This window comes from Aythya fuligula, chromosome 7 (assembly GCF_009819795.1).
Source record: "Aythya fuligula isolate bAytFul2 chromosome 7, bAytFul2.pri, whole genome shotgun sequence".
Lineage (NCBI taxonomy): Eukaryota > Metazoa > Chordata > Aves > Anseriformes > Anatidae > Aythya > Aythya fuligula.
The window spans coordinates 21,535,939-21,553,841 of NC_045565.1; the positions used below are offsets into that span (position 1 = coordinate 21,535,939).

A 17,903-nucleotide genomic window follows, 5' to 3' on the forward strand; every position below is an offset into this window, starting at 1 on the left:
AAGCTCATTCACAAGTTTGCAGCCATTTAACTTTATGTTAAGATGCTGTATGGTGAGAAGAGAGTCTCAGTAAGAATAGATTATATAAAAATTTATATAGAGAGAATGTGAATTTAAGGGGACAACACTTAAACTAAGATTTGAAGTGATTAATATATTTTTTAATAGTTTAATATATCACAGTTAAAAGTTAGGTGACTTAATCTCTTTTCTTGACACAGGACACTGCTATGAGCAAACTGTGGTTCAAGCAAGATGACAAATTTTTTTTGCCAAAAGCTTGTCTCAACTTTGAGTTTTTCAGGTATGGTATGTTAAATATAAAACAGAGGTTGCTCTCTGAAAGTTTCTTGTTTGTTGGGAATCTGTGTTTCTGTGACAAAACCTTGCACGTATTGCAGCTTTAAAACAGTTGTCCTTGGTAGAATATGCACTAAGAATGAAATAGCAGGAAGGCTCATATAAATTATGCAGTAGATGAGTAGCAAGCAGTTGGAGGTACTCCATCTATGTATTAACAGGAAAGGTTTATCTAAAAAGGTTTTTAATTTACTTTTATTTTCTATATCTAGTACATCTGTTAGTAATATCTACTGCAAATTGCAGTACAACTTTTTTAAAATAGGAGTGTATTTTTTCATTAATAACTAAATGACAACTGTTTTGAAATTCTTTCTTTACCAGATACTATTCTGATATTCTTTTCCATTCAAATTCTGCTTAATTTGCATAATGCTTGCCAGTATACAGTTCTAACTGTTTAAAATGATAAGACTTCATTTGACACCAGTAACTATTTTTTTTAGATGAGCACCTTCTGCATTATCTATCAATGAAAGTGTGATTCTTACCTCAGGTTGCATGACAGAGTGCTGTAACATTAATTCTGATTTTGCATTATTTTAATCATAGGATGATTTATTTATTTACTTTTTAAAAATTAGCATGAAAATGATGTGTCTTCTTAATGTTCCAGATGCTTTATTTGGAGTAATAATATTTAACTTCAGAATTTAAAAAAAAAAAAAAAAAAAAAAAAAAAGTACTGCTGTCTTCAGTTATTTCTGTGCTGGATTTCAGAAGGTGGAAATAATTTCAGGATCTCTCCTCCTTTGGCCTAATAAAATGTTTAAGTGATACTGCTAGAAATTGCTGTTAGATGGGCTTGAATAGTTGCTCATAGATGGGCTGTTGAGTCCTTGTTCTGAATAAGCACTGAACTTTTTTTCTGGGTGACCTTGGCAGAGCTTTAGATGGAGGGTTTTTTCCGAGTGTGTCAGAACTACTGTTGGCCACTGGTTGGGGAAAATAGGTTGTGTAGGCATTTCCTCTTTCATTTCGCAACTACAGGGCAAATGTTATAACTGTTTTAACTTTGTCAGTAAAGGGAAGGTCAAAATGGTTCCTTCCTGTCTATTACTCAGAAAACAACAAATGCAAAACTTTGAAGCCTTGGTTCTCACCCAATGGATTACCACTGGACCCTGTGTGGCCAGAATACCAAATGGGATTTTATTCCTGGGGACTGACTTTGTTAACAGTTGTTTGCTTGTTTGTTTTTTAATTCCAAATGAGGTGTGAGGAATCTGTAACACAGTTTATGAAAGATTAAAAAATAGTAACGAATAGTTATGTGGAGCACACAAGGGTATAGGTATGTGCACATACACCTGATATGGTGACAGTTTTTCCCAGTTAGATTTGTTCTTTGGTCTCAATGAACCATTTAAAAAAGTTAGGAGTACCTCAGCTTTGCTGGCTAATTTTATTTATTAAATTGATGTTTTGCCTCATTCCTCCTAGGAATGGTCACGGGTGGAAAGATTGCTTGGTTCGTAGGGTTGAGGGTGAAAGTTGTTCTGTTTGGTTTTGTTTTTTAATAATTAAAAAAAAAAAAAAAGAAGATATGAATGGATGTGAAGATATTTTGACAATATTGGTTACATCACTTCCAAGAGAAGGGATAAGCACATTTGTCTGGTTTTGATACTTTAAAAGGATTCTTAGTGAATTTTGCTGAAACTGGTCTTGCAGGTGGTCATTAACATGTATAGTATTTTAATAGTGAGACAGGATTAAAACATCCATGGCTCTTATGGCCAAGTGAATTGGTGAATAATGCCATCTTAATAACTTGGTTTTCATAAAATGTTTTCGACTTATTCTAGATCAGAATGACAGTTATGCTGTAGCAGGTCACAAGAATCAGTTCACACAGCAGACTGCTTCAATAGGATAGGAAAAAAACGAGGCAGATTTTTACTACCTGCAGCCCTAATGATCATGGATCATTGGAAGAATTCCTGACCCAGATGTTCTAGCAGCAACTACTTTGTAGATGAATTAATATAAAGTTGCTGAGGGTGGTTTCTCCCTCAAACATATAAATCCAATAGGAACAGTTTGACTATATGAATCTTTTGAAGTCACCGTTTTCAAAAACTGAAAATCCTAAAATTCACTTACCGTAAGGTAAGTGGCATGATCCAGGCTGGTATAAAGACACACCACAGTAAAAATCTGACACAGAACTTCAACCTCCTTTGAAGCTGGATGGTTAAGAGCTTCTGCTTTTGTATGAATAATGACTTGAGAACTTAAGAAGTATCCTTTTCTAAAAGGATGCAAAATGCCAATGTAATGTGCTATTGCTTTGAAAACTCTATGAAAGTAATTATAAACTCAGCATATTGTTTCTCAAGTTTCAGAGATTGATGTTCAAATACAGTGCTAATTATATTTAACCTATATAAGGATATGTGCTACCTCCCAGTTTAAGAACTATTTCAAGCCATTTGAGAGCCTTTGATTAAAAACACTAGCTCTTAAGGTAACCTACTATGAACACTTCAGTGTTGACTCCAGCTATGTCACTTGCAGATCATGTTTGAAATGAGGAAAAGACCAGGCTAAGATTGTTTCAGTACATGAAATTGAGTTGAATTGAAATTGAATTGAAGCAATGGAGTTCTTTTGCTTCCTCAAGTCCAGTAAAAAGAATAAAAAGGTAGACTAGAAATAAGCATTTACTTACCAAATTGTCAGTAAGAGAAGACAACTCCCAGAACATTGTTATTGTAATCATTTTTTGTTATTTTTCACTCAATGACTAATGATTTAATAGTCTTCATTAGTTTTGAAATTCCCTGTTGGCCTTTGACAGCTAATGGGAAAGAATATGAGTTTGGAGGAAGATACAAGATAACAAAGGATTGACCTACACCTTTCTTTTAACTCAGTTTTAATTTAAAAAGTTCAATATTAATAGGACTTGCATCACGGGGCTTAGAAAAATTGCTCATTGTGGAAAATTCATATTGTAGAGGGAAATGCAAATAGCCGAGTCCTGTTTTTCTACTGACCTGTTTGCTTAAGTTATACAAGCCCAAGCCCTGAATAGTTAGCAGAGTGGTAGTAAAACAGCATGTCCTAAGCTGTAATTTCAGTCTAGAAGGCACAGATATATTCCCTAATAGAATTATTATATTTTTTTGTAATCTCTTCCTATGCTTTTTTTCCTTAGTCCCTTAATTTAAAATGAAGAAATCAAAGCCTCACTTAAAATTATTAGGAACCTTCTTAAAAATACCTTTTCAATGTATACAAAAGTTGTTGGCATGTGTGTGTTGTTGATGTGATCTATCTTCATTGTACTTCATTAATACTGGTGTACATCATCAAATACTGCACTATATGAGCCTAAACATATCTAATAACATGTCTCCGAATTTGATGATCGGTGGCTGCTTAGGGAAAATAAATGAAAGTGGCATGTTTTTTTAATTGCAAGCCCAGTCCTGACAGCAATTTGTCTTAGATACTGTACATTATTTCTGCAAAATTGATGATAAATTTATATGTATTTCAAAAGCTTTAGAAATATTTTTTCAACAAATAACTTGTCTTGAATTTGCAAATTGTTAAATTACAGAACTATTTATCAAATAGCAGTACTGTTGAAACATGGCTCGAGTCTTTGAGTTGTATTTCTTTTTGAGAAATTTGTGACAGTAGCATATGTGATCAGATGCTAATAATACAAAATTAGAGCTTTTATGGTAGTTTCCATTAAAAAGATATCATAAAGAATTACTGTGCTATGAAAGTGAGTATGCAAAAACTCTTTCCAGAGCTGACTTTGGGATGTACTGCGTGTTTTTCATACCACAAGTTGCTAATGTCTTGATTTTTATAACTACTTGATTTTCTCATAGAAGTATTAATCAAATTGTTCAATACACGGGCTGTCATTTTAGTCTGTTAAATAATGCTGTTTATCCAGGATGTATTTATTTTATCCTTGGTGAGTTCTGACCTGTGCAGCAAAGTAAATGTAACGTGTCTTGATTTATCAGCACAAGTAAAGGATTATCTTGGAATCTTCAGTGTATTTAGCATCACTCAAACCATAAGCAAGTTAAATAAATCTTTTCATGTACATTCGTATTTAGCTTCAAGACCTTCATAACGGGATCCGTCAGCATATTTGCAGTAAATATTGCTTCCTTCAGATCACAATTTAAAGGCCAAAAAAACCTGAGAAATAATTTTAAACTGCATATTTTACTTTCAACACTTTCTTCCAGCCCATTTGCTTACGTGGATCCCTTGCATTGTAACATGGCCTATTTGTACCTTGAACTACTCAAAGACTCCCTCAACGAGTATGCATATGCAGCAGAACTAGCTGGCTTGAACTATGATCTCCAAAATACCATCTATGGGATGTATGTAAGTACCCAAATCAAGGAAGAGCTTAGAGCCTTAAAACTACTTCCAGTCATCAACAGTTTTCTATTGATTTGATGGAAGGACTTTTATTTAAAAAAACAGCTTTTTCCATTGTGGGTCTAAGGCTGTTACTCCTTTTGATCTTGATTATTAACCATCCTTTATTTGATTTGAATTTTAAGTTGAATTTTGTTCAAAGTCTTCAACAAATCTTTCCATTCATACTAAGCAAATTTTCTTCTTTCTTTTTATGTCATACATGAAATGAATTAGTTGTAAGATTTCTTCCTTCATTTAAAAGAAAGAAAAAAGCAACCTAATTCAAGCTTACAGTTCTATTTCAGTTTGTCGGATACCTACTAAAAACTTTCCGACTGATGGGGTAGAAGACCCTTTTTTATGCTATTAAACAGCACCCTTCAGCTTTCCTATTCAAGGACTACTGATCATGAGGCTGCATATACATACTCTTCAGTCATGTTTCTTCATCCATTACTTTGTCACTGCTTGAGGTATCAAAGCATTTCTTTTGTTTTTCTTTTCGTTAGTCGCTACATTTATGCTGATCCTCTCCATTGCAACATGACATACCTGTTTATCAGGTTATTGAAGGATGATTTAAAAGAGTATACATATGCAGCACGCCTCTCAGGTTTGGTCTATGGCATTGCATCAGGAATGAATGCAATACTTGTAAGTAAGAAAAAAACACAGGAGGAAATTAAACAGCTTGGGAACTGTTGAGCTTGGAGAAAACATTTGACTTCTGCATTTCTAAATGAGATGGTTAACGTTTTTTCCCTTGCATATATGTCATGAACTAAAGACAAAGCAAAGCAGTGCATTTTAATTAGAACTAAATGACCTCTTTGAGATTGCAGTGTCTTGTGAACACGTGTGCAGTGCAGCTGTTGCATTCTAGTTCACATTTTCACTTGCTTGCATGGTAATCTTGAAAGTATTATTACTAGTTTCTATATGAAAAGATTGAACTTTCTGTTGAATGAGCTCTAGCTTTACATATTCTGTCATAATCCTCTAATTCTACTGTAGTAAGCTATGGAAATGGATTGTGCATGTGCTCATTAGAAGGCATCGCTGGATATTTGTCTTTTCCTTAGTATGTGTTTTTATTGGGTGTTTTATCATGCATTGTAAAGTGACAATATTTCACTGAGAAATACTGATGATATGATGAATGGTTATTTTTTATTTACCTTCATGTATGAGGTTTTAATAATCTCTTGATGGTCCACAAAAGCTTTTAACAGGACTTCATTATATAACAACTTATTTGGAAATTTCCTGTGTTATTTTCAAGTCATCTTACTAAGAGAACATACTATATATTGTCCTTGTATTTTATGTATGAAAAAGTGCTGTCTCTTTATCCTTGGATTTTCTTTTTTTATCCAATACAAATCAAGTATCTCATTTTCTGTAGCATTCACTTAACTGACTGAGGACTTGGTTATCTGTTCTCAGTCTCAAAGCTTGCTGAAGTTTCCATGGTTAGTGGTGTGAGGTGGGGATAATTTTTCCTCATTTCTAGTCACAGTTCAAAATTTTAGAGTTATTTTAAATATTAGCTGTTTCTTCTAGGAAGTTCATATTCCTCTATTATAAAGATTATATGTTCATATTCCTCTATTATAAAGATTATATTTTCACGTAAAATCAGGTTACTCTGTTTTGATATCTGGGCAATTCTAATACTCTTTACTACATTGTAGGGTTTTTTTGTGTTTAATAACTGTATAGTGTTGATACTTTAAGCAAGGATAGTAACTAGCTTTACTAAGAATACTCACCTACATGTTTATAAAACTGGGTTCTTCTGCTAATCTGTTCTGCTAATCTAGGGTGTCAACCTTTGCCAAAAATCCATTTAATGTATCTCCTTCTTTAAATTCATTGTTTAGATATGTTTCAGTAACTGTAGAAGAAAAAACTTCTTCCTAGTGTAAAGCAGAAATTGATCTACATATTGTTTTGTGCCCTAAAATTTAGTTTTATCCTGATAAAGAAACTGCACTAATCCTATTGTTTCACCTACATACCAAGTTTTGAAGATTTTTTTCCCTCTGAAAGGCCTTTGGATGCCATTTTTCATTGGGCAAAACTTTCTATGCGTATGATGCAATCATATAGCATATGTATTGTTGTTTTATGGTTTGTTTTGTGCTTTAATGATCTAGCTTATCTAGCTTGATGTATGCGTTCCATAAAATCTGTGTGATCAGATTGGTGTCTCTAAGATTGTAGATTAACTAGCTGGATGTTTCAGTGCAGCACCATCCTCTATTATAAATTGTATAGTAGTTGGCAGTACCCCTTTTCTCATACTATTGCTTACTTACACTTGCATAAAATATATTTTTATTCAACAAGATAAATATGAAACAGTTAAAAGTAAATTGGAGGTAATATTTAAGAGGACTGTGACTTTAGTTCCATTATTAAAATGTGAAACCTAGAGTAAAACCATTTCAGTACTCCAAACATATTGTTTACTGAATGAACTCAATACTTAAAAATGTTAAGAATCTGTGCTCTGAGTACAACTACTAGTATGAATTTACATTAATTCTCTGAGTTCATTACTCTTGGGTAAATATGCAATATTTTATTCATCAATTGATAGAGGGATTTTAATTTAGTATAAATTAATGTTGAGTAACACTGAAATTAGATTGAAAAGTTTACTGTTCATTGAATTATGTGAGATTTGGTAATTGTTTTGTTCTTACTTCATCTTCTGTACTTAAAGCAAATTATGCACTTTTTCCGTAGCTTTCTGTAAAAGGTTATAATGACAAGCAACATATCTTGCTCAAGAAGATCATAGAGAAAATGGCTACTTTTGAGATCGATGAAAAAAGATTTGAAATTATCAAGGAAGCGGTAAGCTATGTGAAAAGTTGAAATTTTAAAGTAATTTAAAATTGAATGCATTGACTTGAAGTGAAATCTTGAGAGTTAATTATCCATGCAACTTCAAAATGACATTCTGCCTCACTGGGGCTGTGAACGTTTTTTTTTTTTTGTGGCTGAGTTCCCCAGAGTGTCAATATTAAATTCTTTGGTTAAAATAATTGGCCCTGGAATCTTCTCTCAGTTGGTCAGTCTTAATGATTGACTAAGGGATTGCAACTTGCTTTGATGTGAGTAGAAATCAAGAAGGGGAAAAGGAAAAACCTTATATCCTGTCTTACAATTTGGAAAGGCCCTAGTGGGATCTAGGCACATGGGATGAAGGGGGAAAGCAACATTTCTTCTCCCCAGAGGTGAAGGGGACCTCTGTTCCTGGGCCAAGATCATTTGGTGCAGAAGTAACCAGTTGTTTATGTACATAATGAGTTCTACATGTCTAATTCTTAAATTTAGTAACTTATCTATATATATGGAATATAAGTTAGAAAGTTTTACCTAGGTGTGACAAATATAAAGGTAAAACAAACCAACCCACTAAATGACAACAAACAAAAGCAGAAACAAATGAAAAAAAAAAAAAGCACAAGTCTGTAATCTGTTTGGGGTAATTTTCATTTGAGATGTTTTCCCCTCTTTGTCTTTACGGTTCGCTTAAGCTTTGCCTCTGTGAAATGACAAAGCATGCATAATACAGATTTTTATTACATAGACCATTTCTGTATATAAAATAATGACAAAATTAGAAAAAAAAATATCAAATCAGTTGTGGAAATAGCAAGTTTTCCCCACATATTTACGCCTGCAGATTAGGGAAGTAACTGTGTGCTTCTGTTTGAAACAGAGGGATGCGTCCTCAGCAACTTCATGCTGCTTGTTTCTTACCCATACAATCTGAAATGAGTTACTTTTGTCTTGTAATGGATATGATGTGCTAATTAGCATATCTGTAGATCCAGGAGATTCCAACTTAATGAAACTATTAGTTCGCACTTCCAATTCTTCCTGTAGAGAAAAAAGGGTTTCTTTATTTTGGAAAGGTGCATCTGGACTAGGAAGGGGTTCCTTTGGAGAAGCTCACTGAGCTCTCCAAAGAGAGCTCATACTTCCTTTATTCAAGCTAAGAACGCAAAAAATTTCTCAGATGATTCTGTATTTTCCCTAGGCTGAAATAGTTAGAAATTAACTGGAAGAAAAACATATTTTCTATTAGCCAAGTTTTACTTTTCCCTGGACAGTCGTCATAGTATGCATGTTTTCTGGTTACAGCCACTTGATCTAGCATACTTTAATTAGGCTCTGTCTACAATCATTTAACTTTTAGCCATTAATTTTATGAAGAAATTTGGTTTCATTCTCATTTAAACGATCTTAATGGTAACTACTTAATCCATACCCTCGCAAGCCCACATTACTACTAAGATGATTTGGCTTAACGTGGCTTTTGAATTGATCTAGGAGAATGTTCTTGGCATTTGTAATGGACCTTTTTGATGGTACACAAAGTTGAGAGTAGAGGGTTAATATTTCATGTTTAGTTACGGAGGTCTATAATTTGAACTCGATTTTGTTTCAGTACATGAGATCACTTAACAACTTCAGGGCTGAACAGCCTCACCAGCATGCGATGTATTATCTCAGACTCCTGATGACAGAAGTTGCTTGGACCAAAGATGAATTAAAAGAAGCTCTTGATGGTAATGTTCTGCTAATTTTAAAGTTTATTCTTTTTCATTTTTTTTTAATGGAAAATGTCTTATAACTAATGAAGGTACCTGTTTTGAACTCTGCCCACTATTTAAGTGAGCTGCTGCAGTGCCAGACCTGTGCTGACTCTTCTGGGTGTTGATGCCTCTACACTTGTCCTCCAGTTTCTAGAAAGTTGAATAGTTCAGACAAAGGGCTGTACGAAGGTATGGACTCAACTTGATCTGGCCCTGCCATCAATCTAATGCAACTTCCTGCCAGTGCTAGGGAAGCAAGTTGTTGAAAACTTTAATGGCTTTGTGGACATGAAGCCTGGGTATAGTGACACCAGTGCTTAAACCAAAACTAAATTTTCCAGGACTCCAGCTGACATTTGCAGACACTTTGAAGTGTATCTGCATTGTACTTCGCAACATGCATACTGTTTTGTGTTTTGCATTGTCCACGGATCCTAAGTTCAGTTTCTGTAGATAATAAAGATTATAAAGAAGACTGGTTCTTAAGAAAGAGGTGCCCTGTGGTTTGGGGATTTTAAAGTAAGAGATTTAATTGATTTTGGTATTTGCTGAAGAACTCTTCCCTATCTCTATCTTACTGTGTTATAACTAAAGGCTGTTACTGGGATAGTTTGCAAAATACTTTGTAATATCTCCTTGGAATACACTGAGACATTCTTTTCAAGAAGAATATCTGACTTTGGTTTTTATTTGAGGGGTGGATTCAGAATACACATCCTTAATTGTCTGACTGACATGTATCATACTGTGTAAAGTTCTGATGTTGAGCATTGCGTCATTAGATGCCCGAAGCCAGCTGCACAGAGGTTTATGAGTTTTTCCATAGGAGTGCTCAAGGACAAAAATATAAATGTTTAGCTGTATGGTCTCTTGAATGATTGCAGAATATCTTAAAGATTAGCAGTTGTGCCAGTGCTGCCAGTCAATGACAAAACTAATGCTGAGTTTCATGGCAGTAGATTCATCTTAATAACAGCCCCATTTCAAAAACAAATGTTCTGTTCCTTGTGTAAGTTGTCTTTATAAAATTAATTTTATTCTATTTAGCATCAGAATGGTTAAAAATGGAATGCTGGAATGGAATGCTGTCTACTTAGCATTGCTGGAAATCTGCTTGAAATACAAGGAGTTGAAGCATGAATTATTTTCCTCTCATCTTCTTCCAGTGCAACTGTCGTGGTTCCGCTCGAGTGGGCAACCGAGCTCCACCACAGCTGCTCTCTCACTCCCCCTCCTCAAAGAGGAATGGGGAAAAAATATGTGAAAAGGGCTCAAAGGTTGAGATAAGGATGAGAAAATCACGCAGTAATTATTGTAATGGGCAAAATAGACTCAGTATAAGGAGATAGTAAGATTTATTGCTTATTACTAACAAGCTAGAGAAGTGAGAAACAAAGGAAAGAAACCAAAAGCACCTTCCCCCCCATCCACCCTCTTCCATCTCCTCCCCCTGAGCGGTGCAGGGGAACGGCGGAATGGGGGTTATGGTCAGTCTACAGCACTTCTTCTCTGCCGCTCCTTCTCAGTCACTCTCGTCCCCTGTGCTGTGGGGTCCTACCCACGGGATGCAGTCCTTGATGAACTGATCCGGCGTGGGCTTCCCACAGGCAGCAGCTCTTCCAGAACTGCTCCAGATATGGGTCCGTACCACGGGGTCCATCCCTCAGGAGCAAACTGCTCCAACCTGGCTCCCCCACGGGCAGCAGCTCCTGCCAGGTCACCTGCTCCTGCGTGGTCTCCTCTCCACGGGCTACAGGTCTGGCCCGGAATCTGCTTGGGCAGGGGTTTTCCACAGGCCGCAGCCTCCGTTGGTGCAGGGCCACCTGCTCCACCGTGGTCTCCTCCAGGGGCTGCAGCGTGGAACTCTGCCCCACCGTGGTACTCCATGGGCTGCAGGGGGACATCCTGCTTCGCCATGGTCCTCACCACAGGCCGCAGGGGACTTCTGCTCCGGCACCTGGAGCACTTCTCCCCCTCCTTCTGCACTGACCTTGGCGCCTGCAAGGCCGTTCCTCACTCCTCTTGCTCTCCCAGCTGCTGTCTGGCGCAGCATTTTTTTCCCTGTCTTAAATATGCTCTCACAGAGGCGCAAACAACATCGCTTATTGGCTCAGCTCGGGTCAACAATGGGGCCCTTACCAAACATGGGGCAGCTTCTAGATCCTTCTCACAGAAACCACCCCTATGGCCCCCTGTTACCAAAACCTTGCCAGGTAAATCCACTACAGCAACCCCAAACTTTTGCACTATTAATTAGCAGTTTTAGAAACAAAAATTAAGATGAGGATTATGCAACAGTAAAAGGACCATTTTCTTTTCTGAAGGTCTTGTAATGCACGTTTAAAATCAAAAAGAAGTAGGGATTCATGTGGAGTCAGGGAATTAACAATGAATCTATTGACTTCAGGATGAACACCCCCGTCCATTTAACCATCCCTCATTTCTTATTCTGTTGATTCTGTATTTTAAACTATACTTGGCTTTATATATGAAAACTGCTTTACAAAGGTAGGCTAACGTAGAATGTGTGTATGTGCTCTGAGAAATATTGCAAAAATATTTTTCGTGTATATTGTTTGTTGCAAGGATATTGTCAAAACACCATATTTCAGTTGATTTTTTTTTAATTCAAGGTGATAGATGTAAAATGTGTTTCTTGAGCATGATAAACTGCATGCTTCTTGTTTAGTTAATATCTAAGGCTTTATCTTGGAACACCATTTGAATGACTGCAACTATTCCCTCTGGAGAGGGAATGTTTGCTCAGAATAATTGGAAAGAAGGCTTAAGAAGGCTTTTTTTTCCTTCTTTTTTTGGAATCTGGGTCAGACGGTATTTGAATTCTAAAGCAAGCTATATGATGAGTGTTGCTGTTTAGACCTGGAAACTTTCAAATGTTGCATTTTTAAGTAGAGATTCACTTTTTTTATGATGATGACTTTCTCTTCTTCCAAGAAGTATACCTTACCTAATAATGAGTTAGGTACTTCCTAATGTAAAAATGTATATAATTGATTTAACTGTGTTAATATCTATTCTAGATGTCACTCTTCCCCGCCTCAAGGCCTTTATATCTCAGTTGTTGTCACGGTTACACATCGAAGCTCTTCTCCATGGCAATATAACAAAACAGGTTGGTGTGATACCTTCTATAATAACACAGTTTTTAGTTAAAAGCAGCATTAAAAATTGAAGGCTAGTTTAACCTTCTTAGATCTTAATGCAGCTTTGCCAAATGTGATTTCATAATTTGACTTTATTATTATCTTTTTTTATCTTTATGGTACTATCACAGTGTCATTTTTTCCACTTTAGATTTATTAGGCTAAGTACTGCCCTTGTGTTGCTCTTGGAAATTTAATAAAAAACAGCTTATGATCTAAATATTTTGAAGTCTCTGTTGCATGTCTTTGCTGTAATGTGATCAAGCTGTGTAAGGAATGATGTGCTACAGATCCTGCTATTCTATTTAAAAGTATCAGGCTAACTAACAAAGCTTTAACAATCCAAGATCCTGCAAAATGATTTGCTTTGGACAAAGCTGAACAGGAATGGTGGTCCATAAAAAACAATCCTCAACTTTCACTTGTTTCTTTGGGAGTAAAAAACAGAAAATGTTAGTTCTGTCTTCAGTTAAAATAGTTATAGCATGTACTTGTGTAGGAAATTTAATAAAATATTTGAATATATGTATAAAAACAAAATTCAATACCTTTCTTGTATTTAAAACATGATGTTTTTGCATTCTGTCTTTGGAAAGCTGGTATAGCAGTATTCCTGTCAAAATATTATATTAGCTCTGGGACATTTTACTGGCAGGAGATGTTATAAAACACTGCTCGTGACTGCTGAATGTATGGAGCATGTAGTATAATAAGGAAAGTGGAGGGGGTAGTGAAGCTTGTATTCCTTCTTAATTTCTTATACACCTGTATATGAAAGTCAGTTCTTATGTTTTTTTCTTCCAGGCTGCATTAGGAATTATGCAGATGGTTGAGGACACTCTCATAGAGCACGCTCATACAAAGCCACTCCTTCCCAGTCAGCTAGTGAGATACAGGGAAGTGCAACTTCCTGACAGTAAGTTAAATGTTTCACTTATAAATCTTTAATGCACGTTAAACCAAGATTTTCTGTCTGCTAATGGCATTTTAAGATCAATAGTACTCTGTTTATTGGAGTTCGTTTCAAAGTCAGATTTACTTCAAATTACTTTAAACTGCAAATTTAGCAAATTGTGGTTTTGTTATGTAAAATTACACATGAATTTATGACTTTTTCCTGTCGTACTTGAAAATGAATTTGATGTCATTTTTAATGTATGTGCATAAGTTGGCTTTCATTCCTTATTCACTCTGTATGATTTATGGAAACAGGAACCCTGTCACATTCATTGCTACACGTAGTATATATAAGTGTCACTCTTTGAGCAGTTTTGAGTATTAATTGAATATTCAGTGAAGGATTGTCCAAAAACCTCTTGTTGATTGAGGGGGAAAAAGCGATTACTCAGAAAACTTTCTGTGATATAATTTCTTCTGGTTTCATAGTGCTTTTATGATTTTATTTTTATTGTGCAAAAAATCTTACGTCTAAGAAGTCAGATACAAAGAATCCTGGGAGTTATACAGGACTGATGACATTTTTGGCTACACAGCCAGGCCCAATTACTGTATCTGATCAGCAGCCTCTGGAAACTACTATATGCCAAAGAAGCTATTGGTGTTAAGTGCTAATTATTTTTTTTTATGTTCAGAAATGCTTCTGACAAATTGTCTTTAGAAACTGTATACATGTGATGTCATACAGAACTTACAGAATTCCATTCCAGTTCCAACAGTATTTGCTTGAGGAGAAAGGAGACAAGTTTCAATTCACTTGCTGATATGCTTAGGCTATGACATTTTGATATGTTAAAATAATCATTTTTTGTCTGTTTCATAAAAAGCTTGCTTGATCTGTTAATGGTTGATCACTCATGAAATGGAATTATAATAAAATGATTAAGACTTTTAAAGTAGAATTTCCACTACCTTTTTAATTCTGGACAATAAGAATGTATGCCTTTGTGAACTTAATTGTTTTAACTTTGTCTTTTAGGAGGGTGGTTTGTATATCAACAGAGAAATGAAGTTCATAACAATTGTGGCATTGAAATATATTACCAGACAGATATGCAGAGCACTTCTGAGAATATGTTTTTGGAGCTCTTTTGTCAAATTATCTCAGAACCATGCTTCAATACTCTGCGCACCAAGGAACAATTAGGTAAGTTTTCTCATAGTGATTATTTGTCTGTATAGACGCATACACACACGTTCACACAATTACATGAGTCATGATGAGGTGTTCTTTCCCTGCTTAGTGAATGCCATTTAAAGGACACATAGTAAATGCAAATCATTTTAACTGCTGATGATTCAAAGGAATGTCACTGTGCACATATTCTTAATTAAGGAGAAGTAAGCCAAATTTTTAAAGTAAGTCTGAAATATCTGAAATAATCTTTAGTTAAAAAAAAATCGATGTGCAGAAACGTGTTTTGTTGTTGTTGTGTTGTTTTGTTTTGTTTAACACCAAATAGACATTTAGGAGAATTTTTACAAAGAAGAAATTAAATCAGTTTTGTAAATTTTAGATCTTCTTAGAGAATCAGCAGCAATTGGGTCTTTTCTGCTCGTGACCTCACTTCCAGACTTGCTTGAGGATTCATGAGCTTTAGTTGAGGATTCGTAAGCCTTAGCTTAGGAATGCTACTGCATTGGTAATGGTAAGCTGCAATACTGATGAAATCCTGAATGCATTGTAAGAATACAGCTATTTACTAGTAAGTACAAATAATCATTACCTGAACCAGTAAGACTGAAAACTGCTAAGTTTATTCCAGTTAGGATAACAAGGAGAGACAGGCATTTTACATAAGTTTGCATGATTGAAATACATGTAAGTAGTACAGTTGCTTTTTTATTATTATTTTATTTTTCCAAAGATGAGAGGCAGAGGAATGTCTCAGTATGATGACTGAATGGAAAAATAACATCAGTATCATTACAGCATTATGAATTACCAGGGAGATCAGGCAAGATTAGACTTCTTGTAAGCAGAACCAGCCACATCACATTGATCTAGTTAGATACCTGTTGAAAATAGTGCAGGACCCAGGTTGCTTAGCTGGTTTTTGGAATGTGTTGGTGGCAGGTTTCTCACAGAAGCTGGAGGTAACTGCTAAAGAGGAGGTGGGGAAAACCAGTGAGGAAGAACTGTGTGATTATGTCAGTACAGCAACCCGTATGGTGTGACTACCAAATAGTAGAGTTCACAAGACTTAGGAGGGAAGATAGCCAAAATACCAGCAAAATTCAGTAAGCTCAATGGAATTGTTAGTAAGGTCTCTGAGAAAGCTAGGGGGAAAAGAATTTCAAGAGTTAGCAGTCTGTTTAACAATAGAAGTAGTAACAAGGACTCATTCAATGAATACTTCAGAAATACAAGAAAGACAAAGGGAAAAGGAGTAAATTTTAAAGAGATCAGGCATGATGAACTCTACATTTCAAAAGCAAAATGCTGGGAAACTGGAACTAGAAATCTTAAAACTGAGAATTTTCAGATGGTAGGTGTGGTACTGGAAAAATCAGAAGGGTAAGTGCTATGCCATTCTTTTTAAAACAAAAGAGAGAAGAGAATGGAAATTGCAGATCAATTAGCTTCATTCTAATTCCTGGGGAAGAAAATCGTATGTTACCAAAGCAGTTATAAACTCATAGGAGACAACTGAGAAACAATTACTAGGCAAACTCATTTCAAAGTAACCTTTTTTTTATATGGTGTGTGGCTGGCTGGATGAAAATGGCGATGTCATGGGTCTCATCTTGATAGTATGAAAGGCACGTAACATTCTCAAACAAGCTACAGGGAGAGCCTAAATGTAAATGCTACACATTTGGATGGAAAGTTATGACTGGAGAACAAATAAGAATAGTTCATTAGAAAAATGTCATTCTCTATTCTCATCCAATGCTATTTAGTATTTTCTTCAACTCTCTGGATGATAGAAGACTGAATATACTTCCTAAATCTTCAGATAATACTAAGCTGGGAGAGGCTGCAAGTGTGTGGGAAGACAGAATTAGAATTCAAAATTAGTTTGACATTCTGGAAACATGACTTGAATACAGATAAGATGCTATTTGGTAGGAACAGTTTGGCAGGAATAATCAACAGCACAGACACAAGATTGAAGCAATTGGCTAGGTAGCAGTTCTGTAGAAAACAATCACTAGATTACTGTGGGTCAGAAGTAGAACATAAATGAACATTGTCAAGCTGCTGTCTAAAAGAAACACTGGGATATATAAAGGGAAGCTTCCAAGATGAACACGCAATAATATTTCTGTGTTCAAGAATTTTAAAATACTATGTCCAGTTTTGACACAAAGAACAGCATCAAGGAACAATTAGGAAGCCATAAAATGACATTTAAAATACTGAAATGTGACAGGTTTATTATAAAAAGGGGAAGAAGACGGAAGAAAATCTTAGGTATTTAGATAATCAAAAGCTGCAAAAAAGGAAGGGAAAATATTTCCTTTGTATCTAATTGATAAGATAAGAAATAAATCTCTTGCATTGCAGCAAAGTGAATTCACATTAGTCTTTATGGAAAAATAGTAAGTTCCTGTTGTTGAGTCTGATCAAGTGCTAGAGTACAGCCTGATTTCTGCTTACCTAATCCTACTGACAATTGCTTTTGTTTTTTCTTGGTCTGCCTCATCTCCTCCTCACCCCTCCCCTGAACTGATACCTCAGTGAAATAAAGATGTTTTAAAACAAGTACAGTGACATATTTTGAAAACCTGTATTCATGATACAGAATTAGATGTAGCATTAAATTGCAACCCTTTCAAACTTGCCATGTTTATCAAACTTAATGCTGGAACAGAGGAGTTCTTTAAATTTGTCACTGTTTTTCCAAGGTTACATTGTGTTCAGTGGTCCGCGTAGGGCAAATGGCATACAAGGACTACGATTTATTATCCAATCTGAAAAGCCGCCACACTATTTAGAAAGCAGAGTGGAAGCATTCTTAAAGACTATGGAGAAATGCATAGAAGATATGTCAGAAGAGGCCTTCCAAAAACACATCCAAGCTTTAGCAATTCGTCGTCTAGACAAACCAAAGAAGCTGTCTGCAGAATGTGCTAAATATTGGGGAGAAATAATTTCTCAGCAGTATAACTTCGACAGAGGTAAGAAAAACTATAATTTCTTTAAAGATGAATGCTATACTTTGGCTACGTTTGTAACTGTTGAATGTGAGCATGTTCATTTGGGAACAGCTTAAACTTTTACATAGCCAGTGTTTAATTTCATACACTTCTTGTGGTTTCAATCCTATAAATTGCATTTCTTCATTCTGCCCTGAGAAAATACCTCATTTTTGCAGCCCATGGTCTCTTTGCTGTAGGTGTTGTTACTAATAGAGGATAAATCTGTTCCCTGATGTTCCCCACGTGACAG

General features: G+C 35.5%; 1 protein-coding gene across 3 annotated transcripts in view; it reads left to right on the forward strand.

Annotated features, from left to right (window-relative positions):
• IDE (insulin degrading enzyme) overlaps positions 1-17,903 on the forward strand; it is a 63,074-nt gene that overhangs the window by 36,746 nt on the left and 8,425 nt on the right. For 2 of the 3 annotated variants that reach the window (XM_032191540.1, XM_032191538.1), the window contains exons 14-21: positions 222-304; positions 4,587-4,731; positions 7,525-7,635; positions 9,239-9,359; positions 12,428-12,519; positions 13,355-13,466; positions 14,487-14,654; positions 17,360-17,632. In XM_032191540.1, the coding sequence (XP_032047431.1) occupies positions 222-304; positions 4,587-4,731; positions 7,525-7,635; positions 9,239-9,359; positions 12,428-12,519; positions 13,355-13,466; positions 14,487-14,654; positions 17,360-17,632 (1,105 nt within the window). Of the gene's footprint in view, positions 1-221; positions 305-4,586; positions 4,732-5,279; positions 5,425-7,524; positions 7,636-9,238; positions 9,360-12,427; positions 12,520-13,354; positions 13,467-14,486; positions 14,655-17,359; positions 17,633-17,903 lie in introns of all 3 variants that reach the window. The other variant, XM_032191539.1, reaches the window with a different exon arrangement.